General features: G+C 39.1%; 1 protein-coding gene across 2 annotated transcripts in view; it reads right to left on the reverse strand.

Moving 5' to 3' along the window:
• The window catches only part of Stap1 (signal transducing adaptor family member 1), a 41,023-nt gene that overhangs the window by 18,566 nt on the left and 9,962 nt on the right, over positions 1–12,495 (reverse strand). For both annotated transcript variants that reach the window (XM_036201120.1, XM_036201121.1), the window contains exons 2-5: positions 12,098–12,169; positions 8,572–8,685; positions 4,407–4,463; positions 730–902 (exon numbers count right to left, since the gene is read on the reverse strand). In XM_036201120.1, the coding sequence (XP_036057013.1) occupies positions 730–902; positions 4,407–4,463; positions 8,572–8,685; positions 12,098–12,169 (416 nt within the window). The remainder of the gene's footprint in view (positions 1–729; positions 903–4,406; positions 4,464–8,571; positions 8,686–12,097; positions 12,170–12,495) is intronic.

Here is a 12,495-nt window from a genome sequence, read left to right on the forward strand (position 1 = left end):
TGGGGAAAAAGAAAAAGAAGCAGTTTATGTCATTTTTATTCTATGAGTTGCTCACTTGTCTAGTTTGAGCTAGCAGCATTGATTAGCAGGTTCCAGTGGCTTTAGTACAGGTAGATTTAGTACAGCAGCACATCAGAACCTAATGTCAGAGATGGAGTCAGAACACGCTTTAATGACAAGAGCACCAAGATTTCCAGAGGAAAATGCCCGTCACATTTTCAACAATGAAGAAGACACATGTGGGATGCTTCAGAATCCAGATGCTGGACCATTACTATTTTGAGCACTTTACACAAGGCTTTCCTCAGAGGTCAAGTTCAGGGCTCACTGATCAAACAACTGAGTACAATATTCTAAGATTTTAAAAAGATTTGGTATTAATGATGATAAATAATTCAATTATGGGGACACACACACACACACACACACACACACACACACACACACACCTTTTCCTTCCTTCTTCAATTCAGGTTTGAGCTTCGGAAAGATATATATTTAGTCTAGATGTGTGGGTAGAAGGGGATTTCCTCTGTGGTAAGGGTTAGTTCAAATGTGTGTGATGCTGATCTTGACATGGAAAAGGAAATGTGTTAGGTGCTCAGAGACATACGATTTATCCCCAAGATATTTGGTGTCCCTTGTGTAACAAGGTCAAGTGGGTAATGCTACCTGCTAATAAGAAATTTGTCTTAACTAAATGAATAAATGAGGCAATTGTGCACTTACGCTGGCATAGGGTTCGGTGTATCGACGTCATCTTGTACTGGCTCCTTCTCTTTCTCTGTGGGCATAATTGGCAGTGGTTCTGCCTCAAGCCTTCTTTTCTTTTCTCTCTCTAAGACTTCATGTAGTCTAATCACTTGCCCAGGTAGAAGCGACACACGTTGAGGAACCGACAGCTGAAATCAGAACAGCAGACGAACTAAACCCCAGCTAAGGAGTGTACTGGCTTCAGTAAAGATGAGCTTGGTGGCCTTAAGGAGTTTTAGTTACTTGTCAGAAATGAATGGAGAAAAGAGTAAATAAATAGAAGATTTCAATCTAACGTTGACATCCTAGAACTGCCCCTACATCGACTAGAACCAGCAGGCAGTGTAGAGCCTTCTTCTAAGAAGTCTTCTGTTTTGTTTCTTGTTTGTTGTGGTGAGGTCTCTCTGTATAGCCCTGACTGTCCTCGAACTCACTCTGTGCACCAGTTGCACCAGTTTGGTCTCAAACTTACAGAGATCTAGCTACCTCTGTTTCCCAGGTGCTAGGATTAAAGGTGTGCACCACCATCATGACTGGCTGAGGTCTTCTGTTTTGATTTGGTCTCAGGGCAAAGTACACATGCTTTTTACTGCTAGCTAAGTAGCAACCAATCTTTCATTTCTTATTCTGAACTCACTAGCTTAGCAATGCCCAAGATGCTTAGAAGCTCCAAGGAGATACATTATTATCAAACATGGGTTGGAAATAAGCATAAGATCAGCAGGTTTACATTGTTGTTGTTTTTTCTATTAAGAAATTTTCTATTCACTTTACATACCAACCACAGATCTGCCCCTCTTCCCTCTTCCTACCCTCCAGATTCTCCCTCAACCCACCCCCCATCCCCACATTTCCCAAGTCAAGGTCTCCCATGGGGAGTCAGCAGAGCCTGCCTTAGAGTCAGCTGAGGCAGGTCCAAGCCCCTCCCCCCTACTCCAAGGCTGTGCAAGGTGTCACAGCCCAGGGACTAGGCTCCAATCAGCCTGCCCATGAACTAGAGATGGATCTCAATCCCCCTGCCTGTGGCCCCCCTATTTTAGCATTTTGATACTTCTCTACATATTAGTTTTGTTGTTTATCTTTTCTAGAAATGTGTTTTGAATTTAATTATCCATATATAGTCACATTCACATCTCAAATTTAGTTGGGAACAACCTGTGCTTTCTGGGGAAGTATAATGCAGTATTTTTCTAAATGTGACATTAGCTAGACTTTATTTGGGGCAGCCATGTTGGGTTTTAATTTGACCACCAGAGGAGAGTGTATACTTATCAGGAGATAAACAAGACAATCCATGAAAGTGTGAGGAGAAAACAAGAAAAACTTAGCTCTCTCTCTCTCTCCCTCTCCCTCTCCCCCTCTCCCTCCCTCCCCCCTCCCTCTCCCCCCCTCTCCCCCTGTGTGTGTATTTTGTATGCATGAGTAGGGAAGTGGGCTTTCTCATAAATGCATATGAGAAGGCCTAGGTCAGCATTAGATGTCTTTCTGTATTGTACTCCACATAGTAGTAGTAGTATTTGTATAGTTTGACTAGATTAACTGTCCAGCAACCCCAGGGATCCACCTATGTTTTCCTGCTCAGCACTGGAGTTGCAGATGCTGGCTTCTATGCGAGCGCTTAGGTTCTTATGGTTGCAAGCAAGTAGTTTACCCAGTAAGGCTTCACCCCAGTCTCATGCGTAGCTAATATTTCATTAATTCATACTGTTGTTTGTATTTGTGTGTATCTGTACACGTAAAATTTAGATGATTCACTGTTAGGGGTGCACAACCAAAAAGGTTCATATCCCATTATTCTAACAAATAACCAAAGTAAAATAAATAAAACAGTGAGGAGGGACTAGTAAAATAATTACCCCTTATTTTATTTTAATGTTTCTCTTTTAGCTACTTCTCATGAATTTTCAATTGTATGTATCTCAATCACTATACAGATGTTATCAAAAGCACAACAATCCTACAAGGCAGATATTGTTATTTGTGCTTTATAACAACAAAAACAACAACAAAGCTGAAAATATGCTCAGAATGATGGAAGTCCAGAGCACCATTACCAGTCAGGCTATTGTGATTCAGGAATGAGGTCACCTCTCCGTCTCCTGAAGTTCCTGATACTTGTGCACTTCTACTAAAAATATTACATGTTAGTTAGTTTTGTTGGGACTACCTTTTCTAGAAGTGTGTTTTTGATTGAGTCACCCAAATATATCCTACTGAATTGTTTTCATACTCCAGTCTAGTGCCTCATTATGTTCTTGGAGGAATAGTCAGTACAGTGGAATATTTTTACAAATGATTTTTTCACCTACAGTGATTTGATACTATATCCCAAATATTATAGAATATAAAATAAAAGACAAAGTGTCTTAATTTGAAAATTCGTATGAAATGCATTTTATATCATATGTCAATGTTTGAATTAAAAATAATTGCTTTCTATCTTTAATCAAGGAAAAATATAAACGGAATGGCCAAAACTTCAAGTAGCATTAGTGGATCAAGAAGGGGGTGCCAAGACCTATCCAGTGGATTCAGTGTTTATGCCTAGTCACATACCCTTGGAGTACTTACAGACACTCAGAGGCAGCCTGTGGAACCTTTCTGTAACAGAGGTAGAAAGCAGCACAATTCTAACAGTCTCCTTTCCAACCCCATGAGTATGTCCTTCACCTGTTTAACAGTCTCCTTTCAGGCCTCAAAGGGACACCCTGTCTGGCAGTTGACCCTCCACCCATTTTACCTGTAAAAGGGTGATAAGAAGAACAAGCACCCAGTGTCTTGGTAAAGAATCCAGCTTATTTTATGACTGCAAAGACTTTATTCAGAAACTCACTTGGGTAGAACAGGCATTTGAGCCAAACCTGGAAACTTTTCATTTTCTCTAAAAGTTTTAAAGAACATGGTGCTGGTTATCAAAGTATCTCATGTTTTGAAGACAGTTGCTATTGTGGCTTTATTCAAATTAATGGTACTTTATCTTGCCCCAGTAGTTGACTCTAAGCAATGGGTCTGACTCTTCGCCTCTGATAAGATGCGGCCATTGAGCAGATATGCATCCTTTTCTTTTAAGACGAATGCAGTAAGTATTTAAAGGTGAATTTTCATTTGGATGAGTTCTCTCTTCCATGTTGTCTATTTCATTCACAAAAACCAGCGCAGCACAGCATTTTATAAATTTAAGAGAAAGATGTTGGAGATTATTTTTATAATAAAACTATGAAAACAACAAATGTCAGTATATATAAAGCACCTCCATGTTAAAAAGGTAAGACGGTAGGGCTTAGCCATGAAGCCTAAGGCTTATAGCCAAAAAGATAAAATGACAGAAGTAGATCTCCCTCATTCCCGCTCACCTGCATCACTTCAGAACCGTTATGTCAAGATGAAATGGGCTTGTGTGTTTACTCGGTGTCTTTAGCTTCTCAACCCACCTGATAAAAATGTAATGTTCAGAAACAAAAGCATGGATTTCTATCTGCCTTTTGTAGTTTCTATATCCTCAGCCACTTTAATGTCCATAATGGTAGTGATGATCTTGACTATTTGGCAAATAAATGAATCAACAGGGAGGTTGAGACAGGAGCATCATAAGTTTGAGGCCACCTTGGGCTATTGAGACCTTGTTCAAAAAAAGACAGGGATGGCCTTCTTACCTCTGTTACTGTAAGAATGAAGCCCCTCCATTCTTCCCCACTTTCTGTGTTTTCTGTCTAAAGAAGGAAACAAGGCAAAGCAGAAAGTACATAATTAGTGAATGATCTGTACTAACTTTAAGTAACAAGAACTTCACATGATGATAGGACAAGGTAGGTGCACCATGCAAAGCTCACAAGGTTGCAGGCGAAGGAGATGGCTCTTTGGGAGAAGCATCTGTCACCCAAGTGCAAAGACCAGAGTTTGGACCTCTGGAACCCAAGTAAACTGACAAGTAGGCATGGCAGCCCAACTGTAATCTCTATGCTGGGGAAGTAAAGACAGAGGATCTCTAGAGCAAGCTGGCTAGCTGGACTAGGCAAATTGGAAAGCTATGGGTCCATGTGAGAGGTGTTGCCTCAATGCCTAAGATGGAAGTGAATGAGAAAAATACATGCTGTTAAATTCTGGTCACCCCATACATAAATACACACATGCATTTGCACACACACACACACACACACACATACACACACACACATGTATACCCATACACATCCAAATAAACATGCACATATGCCACACACATATAGATGCAAAAAAAAAAAAAAAAGAGCAAAAAACTAGCAAGACTGGTTAAAAAATGCATATTCTTCTGTTCAGGCACTTTGTTAAAAAAGAACATTTAAAAAGTTTAAACTACATAAAATCAGCTGCAAGGAGAAATAATAATTCATTTTCCTTTTGCTTAGAACAATTAACATGTTTATCATAAAATATTTCAGTTCCTTTTTTTTAATTAAACAGAAACAGAAATGATTGGGGGTGGAATGGCTCAATGAATAAAGCACTTGCTACACAAGTGTTAAGACCTGAGTTCAAATCCCCAGAAGTCACATAAAGTCGGCACTGTGAGACACATAAAGTGTGCCTACAGCAAGATAGGAGGTAGAAAGAGGAGAATCTCTAGAAGCTCTCTCCAGCTAACCTGGCATTGCCCAGAACTGGACAACAAAGAGACCCAGTCACAAATACAGCAGAAGATGAAGACCCAAGATTGTCCTTAAACCTCCACATACTCACTGTGCATCACATGCACTATGGCACACATGTACACGCATTTACACACAAAAACCATATGCACACGTGGACAACTTTTTAAACAAAACTGAAATATATACCTTTAAATTATTTGCTTGCTAAACAAGTACAATTGTACAAATTTATGCTTAACTGAAAAAAATTAAATGTTAGTGAAGTCATTTCTTCAAAATGTGACTTAATGCCTACTCTCTCCATGGGCTTGCTTGACATTTGGGGAAACCAATGTAAAAAAAATCCAATTCTTAGCTTCAAAGGCTACTACTTTGATTGCTAATGATAATAATACCAGCCAATTTCTTTTGAGCACTTACAATGCTAGCTACTGTGCTAAATGCTTCACAGGTATTACCTGTTCAATTGAGTCTAAGAAATATCATAGGTGGCCGCCATTGTTTCTAGGTTTCTGCACTGAGGTCCACACTAGAAATAAAAATGGAGCAACCTGTGCTAATTAATGTTCCACACCACTAAAGCAAAACTAAATTGTTATCTGGCCTTCTTGAGAAATCAGGAAAGAAACATAACAACCACATTCCCCATAGAGACCAATTTCAATTTGTTCCCTCTGTTTCTAAAAAAAAGTAACCTGAAGTAATCTAATGACAATCAATTAGTTATTTTTCTATCATTTTATTATATCTATTTCTGCCTACCATGTAAACATTTGAAATGAGCAATTACCTTTATAACTGGTTTTAAATTTATTTTAGCTCTCCCTGTCTGTGAAATTAATTTCTTCTTTTCAGCTGATTGGAATATTGTGTTCTATAGAATAAAACACACACAGTTCTTGAGTAGACTATAAACCTAATTTAAGACCTTTATATGAAGTGGTTTTGTCCTTTGACAGTCTTCAAGGTAATTCAGCAAAATGTATTTTTAATGTCATTTTATGTGTCAGTTCAATGAAAAGATATATGTTGTATATTGTTAAGTGTAGGTATTGGGAACAAGCCAAAGATCCTTGTTCTCATGGAGTATGAAATATAGCAAGGGCTGGGTAATGGTGGTGCATGCCTTTAATTCCGGTACTCGGGAGACAGAGACAGGAAGATCTGTGAGTTTGAGGCCAGCCTGGTCTACATAGTGAGTTCCAGAACAGCCAGGGCTGTTACACAGAGAAAGCCTATCTCAGAAAAAGAAAGAAAGAAAGAAAGAAAGAAAGAAAGAAAGAAAGAAAGAAAGAAAGAAAGAAAGAAAGAAAGAAAGGAAGAAAAAAGAAAGGAAGAAAGAAAGATATAAACATAAAAGAATAAATTTGGATAGCAAGTGTGGAAGAGTAAGACAAACTGATAATGTGCTGAAAGGGCAGCTGTCTTAGTTACTGCTCTATTACTGTAGAGACACCATGACCAGCTCCTATAAAAGAGAAAGCATTTAACCAGGGACTCGCTTACAGGTTAACAGGGTTATGATCATCACGGCAGGAAGAAGACAGATAGAGAATGGGGGAGGGGAGAGGGAGAGAGATTGGGCCTGGCCCTGGTGTGGGCTTTTGAAACTTCAAGGCCCACCCTCAGTGACACACCTCCTCCAACAAGGCTACATCTCCTAACAGTTCTAATCCTTTTTAAGCAGTTCACCAACTGGGGAACCGGCATTCCAACAGGAGCCCATGGAGTGATCCTAAGTCAGACCACAACAGACTGGTAGATGTAGCTGGAGTTTTTCTGGTCCTGCCTGGCTCACAGTCAGGACAAATCTCTCTTACCCACCAGTCCCACAGCCGCTCTGATGTGGATATTGCTCTGTATAAATAAAATGCTGTTTGGCCAGTGGCCAGGCAGGAAGTATAGGCGGGACAAGAGAGAAGAGAATTCTGGGAAGTGGAAGGCTGGGGGAGAGACACTGCCAGCCGCTGCCATGAGAAGCAACATGTAAAGACACCGGTAAGCCATAAGCCATGTGGCAAAGTATAGACTAACAGAAATGGGTTAATTTAAGATAGAAGATGTAGATAACAAGAAGCCTGCCACGGCCATACAGTTTGTAAGCAATATAAGTTTCTATGTGTTTACTTGGTTGGTTCTGAGCGTGTATGGGCCTGGCAGGTGAGAGAGATTTGTCCTGACTGTGGGGCAAGCAGGAAAACTCAAACTACACTGCTCAGACCCAACCAAGTAAACACACAGAGACTTATATTGCTTACAAATTGTATGGCTGTGGCAGGCTTCTTGTTATCTGCTTCTTCTATCTTAAATTAACCCACTTCTGTTAATCTATACTTTGCCACATGGCTCATGGCTTACCAGTACCTTACATCTACCTTGTCATGGTGGCGGCTGTCAGTGTCTCTCTGCCTCAGCCTTCCAATTCCCAGAATTCTCTTCTCTGCTTGTCCCGCCTATACTTCCTGCCTGGCTACTGGCCAATCAGTGTTTTATTTATTAACCAACCAGAGCAACTCATTTGACATACAGAACATCCCACAGCAGGTAGACAAGGTTACAATTTTGATGATGTATTCTAGGTGGGCCACAGTGAAAGCAAAGACTTACTTATTATAATTATTATAATTCAAGAAACAAAAGAGGTTAAGTGACTGGCCTATGACACACAGCTAGTGCATAAAGCAGCAAATGTCTGCCTCAGCAGATGCCTGACTCCTCACTCTGCCCTACTCTCCACCTCTGTGTCCAAGAGCTCTACAGAGAGTTTGCTTAAATGCAGATTCATTCTAAACACTGCAATGCTCAAAGTCAGCCAGCAACTTCTTAGGAACCTCTCCAATATTATCTTTACCAATTCCAAGTTGTTCTCTGTGTTATGAGTGTCATTGTTGGGCAGTTTTTCTTAGCGCACTATGTTGATTCAGGAACGACCTTGACAAACACCAGGTGGGATGCTTGACTTTGTCAGAGGACAGATGTCTAAGGTTTCATTGTGCTTAGATACTAAACAAGTGAATGTGCTCTTCTAAAGTAACTCAGAACACAGTAGTCCTTGGCAAAAGGTAGGCAATATTAGCGAAGTATTAAGACTCGGACCCTCTTGTAATTCCTCTTCATTCCACCCACCGGATGTTAGAAGATAAAGGCTATTAGAAGCTTTACTCTCTACAGATTGCCACTTCTCACTCACCTTCAGTTGCACTTCCTCCTTAGGCAAAACAAGAGTGAATTTTGCACAACTCTTTTCAGGTGAATTTTGGTCAGTAAGGCATACAAGGTCTATTATGTCTAACTTGCCAACATACTGCAAAGATAAAGGAAAACGTTGTCAAATTACTTCCTGGGTAAGATACATTTGTTCTAGCACAAAGGGAAATAATAGTCTTTAAACATATTTGCAAGTTGCATGATAACCTGGTTTCCCCAAAACGTATGTGAAAATGCATTTTGTGGTGGTGTGCTGGACTTGACCCATGCAACATTATTTACATCTTTATTCTGTATGGCATAAATACCATGCAACAATGCTGCTCTGCATTTCTTCATACTCCAGACTATCATTCAACCATGATAGGCTGAATCAGTCATGATAGGAGTGTTTACACTATGGAAATTAGTAAAACATTTAAATATGAATGTATATGTTATTTGTTTGTTGTTTTTCCCAAAGGCAGCCCCTCTAATAATAAATACCCTGGGTATGTATAATTCTCCATTACATATTTTTCTGCTCTTGCTTTTTCTTTATAGATTTTTGAAAATGTAAAAAAAAAAAAAAAAAAAAAGATAAAGTGATTTGTTCAGGGACCATATAAAATCAAGTCATAGGTCAAATTTGCCTCAAGGTCTACTGAGTTTCTGGCCCTCTGTCTAAACTACAGAAAATAAGAGAAAAAAATGTTAATAACCCAGATGAAAAGTCACTAGTTCATTATATCTCAAGTTGTTTCCTTGTACATGGGTGATGGTTGTTGCAAAATACTTTTTTAAAAAAAATGTCTAGTTCATCAAAGGAACTGTTTAACAAAAATCAAGTAAAGCATTGTACTCATACATATAGAATCAAATGTCTATACAGAAAGGAATTGTTATGATAAAAAAGTTATAGTAAACAATATTAAATATTTTTCCAAATGAGTGCTGTACATCTTTGTGCAAGTTATGTTTGCGAGTTTATATATCTATTTTCATATGTAAACTTTATTTTAGAAAGCCAACCTTCATCACATTCATCAAACACCACTGGCCATAAGTACCTATTAAGGAATTTCTGATTTTCAGGTGCAACAAAAACATTATTTTGAGCAGTTGCTCTATATACAACAGGCCAATATTGCCCTCTACTATTAGAAAGACCTCATATAATAGGGGTTTTATGGTTTGTTAGTTGTTTCTTTGACAGATTATCCCATTCTTCACTTCTTTTTCTCTCTTTTTAGTTTTTCTTGGCTGTGCCTAGTATAATACCTTATGTGTATCTTTTAACTTTTCTGGATAATGTAGGGCATAAAAACAGACAAATAGTTTTCCAGAGCGATTTCCTTATTGATGAGGATGAGGCTAAGCTTCGTTTGTTCTACTTATTTTCAAGTAACAAAGAAAAATTAAAAATAGAAGGATAAACACGAGGGTACAAAACAAGAACTTAAACACATCTCTGTATGGTGGACTGTCTAGATCAGACTCAGTGAGTTCTGTTTTAACAGACATTGCCGATACACCAATTGCAGAAAGGGAAGCCATATCTTCTAGTTTTGATTGTAGGCTGTAAAGAGCCTTAAAGGTCATCTGTCTAGCCCAGATGTTTGGGTCTGCTCCCCGTAATGTCCTCAAGCCCACAGTTGAGCATCTGTAAAAACAGTGAACTCACACTTCTGACACAGCCTTGCTAAGTGTTCCTTGTATTGAGCCCCATCTTTTTTCCTAGATACTTCCTGTCCACTGGTCCTGAACTCGTTTCTCCAGAATAACACAATGTTATTCTGACCTATTCACGTGGCTTCCTTTTAGCCTTTTTTTAGATATGTATAAGCAGCTTTAAAGTCATTGCATGCTATGGGCCATACAAACGCCCGAAGTTCTCAGCTTGTCTTCCCACTGTTTCTACTGAGAGTATCCCCCAGAAAACTTCCCCAAGGGTTTTCATCCTTTTTTTAACAAAATTGGTAGATGGACAACCCCACAGTCTTTTGTTATGACCTCTTTGTGACACAGTGCCCTAAAAAGACCACCGGCTCCCGAGCCACACCTGAGTTACCCCCCTTTATTAGCTGTATAATCTTGTGCCATTTCATAAGTGTGCATGTGTGTGTGTGTGTGTGTGTGTGTGTGTGTGTGTGTGTGTGTAAACAATCTGAGTGATTACTGTGTGCAGTCTACTGACTGAAGTCCTTTTATGTCCTGTCTTATTTGATTATTTTTATAGCCTCATTAGATAGATGACTATGAATTTCATCCTAAATACAGAGATTTGAAAAATGGGAGTGTTGGGGAGTTCCTGTGTGCTTCTTTGGTATTTGTTCCCACAGATTCAGTTGTATCCTTTGGTCTCCCAACACTGCACCAGGAGGACATCAGAGTTTGCCATACCTTTTGACTTCATGTTGAGTTGGACCATTGGGCGCCTTCAGCAGGGGGTCAGAGTGAGGATGATGTTTATCACCCTGTCTAGCTGCTCCCTCAATCAGATGTCATGTTTCCCTTAAGTACGAGCTCTCCCCCTCTTTCCTGTCACACCTCATGGGGTGATATAGCTCTATTTTTAGCTTCAGAGCACTGTTTGTGACTTCTTTTTATTCTGCCCACTGCTTTGAATATTTATAAGAACTTCATTAAACGTTCTTTAAACTGCCCAATTTGAGATGTCATCTGTTTTTCTACCATATCTCTTTGTATGCAAGGAGTCACAGAGAGGTTAGGTAATTATCTCGAGATCCCAGTTAACAATGGCAGGGCCAGCATTAAAAAACTAGGCAATCTTTCTGGGCATACCAGGTTCTCAATCACCAAGTTGCACTGCCTCTTGAAGTAATAAATGAACTTGGTTACTATAAATCACACAAGTTTAGGCCAGGGTTTTTTCTTTCCTGGTGCCACTAGAAAGTTGGAATATACACTAAAAAACTTAGTCTCAAAGAATTAATTGAAGAATCACTTCATCATTATTATCATACTATAGCTCTTAGAAGTCTGCTATTAGAGTGAATGTTTTTGTCTAGGAAAATTAAATTGTGACATCATATGTTCTGATGCTATGGGAATCGTCTTGTTCCTTCCAGACAATGATTGCATTCTCTAGTGTGCTCAGATTTGCAAGAAATGGTAGCTATCACTTGCATTAAGCAGTTTATACCCAAGAATCTAAAATTTCTACTTTTAAGGTGAGTTTTTATTATCTAGGTCAGGAAAATAAGAACAAAAAGTAAAAATATGAATTAATACCATCTGAGTTGTTTAGGGAATTGTTAACCTGATCCCATCGTAATTGATAGGCCCCTCAGATTTACTTTTTTTTTTTTTTTTTTTTTTTGGAGCTGAAGATCAAACCCAGGGCCTTGTGCTTGCTAGACAAGTGCTCTACCACTGAGCTAAATCCCCAAGCCCAGATTTACATTTTTAACACCTTTATTTGGGGGTGATAGGAAAAAATGGGTAATAGATTGCATGCCAATGGTCTATTGAAAAGCTGAATCAGGTAAACATGTCAAGCTACTTACTATTGTACTTTTTTTGTCGGTATAAAAGAAGAGTGTGGTTCCTCTCAGCTCTGTCCAATAGTGTTTATACTCCTGTGGGAAAGAAATCATAAACACTACTTCATAAGTGCATATTCAACTTTTTAATTTTCTGTTTTATCTTTTGTAATTGTATAATATATAGTTACTCTTTATCCTTCACATTTTGCCTAATATTAAAAATTATTTATTTTGTGTGTGTGTGTGTGTGTGTGTGTGTGTGTGTGTGTGTGCTCCTGAGAGCACGTGTGTGCAGTGACAAAGGAGGCCAGAAGAGGATGATGAGTCCATGGGAACTAGAGTTATAGGAGGATGTAAACTCTCTGATGTGGGTGCTTGGTACTGAACCTAGGTCCTTTAGAAGGGCAGGAAGTGGTCCT

Source organism: Onychomys torridus, chromosome 10 (assembly GCF_903995425.1).
Source record: "Onychomys torridus chromosome 10, mOncTor1.1, whole genome shotgun sequence".
Lineage (NCBI taxonomy): Eukaryota > Metazoa > Chordata > Mammalia > Rodentia > Cricetidae > Onychomys > Onychomys torridus.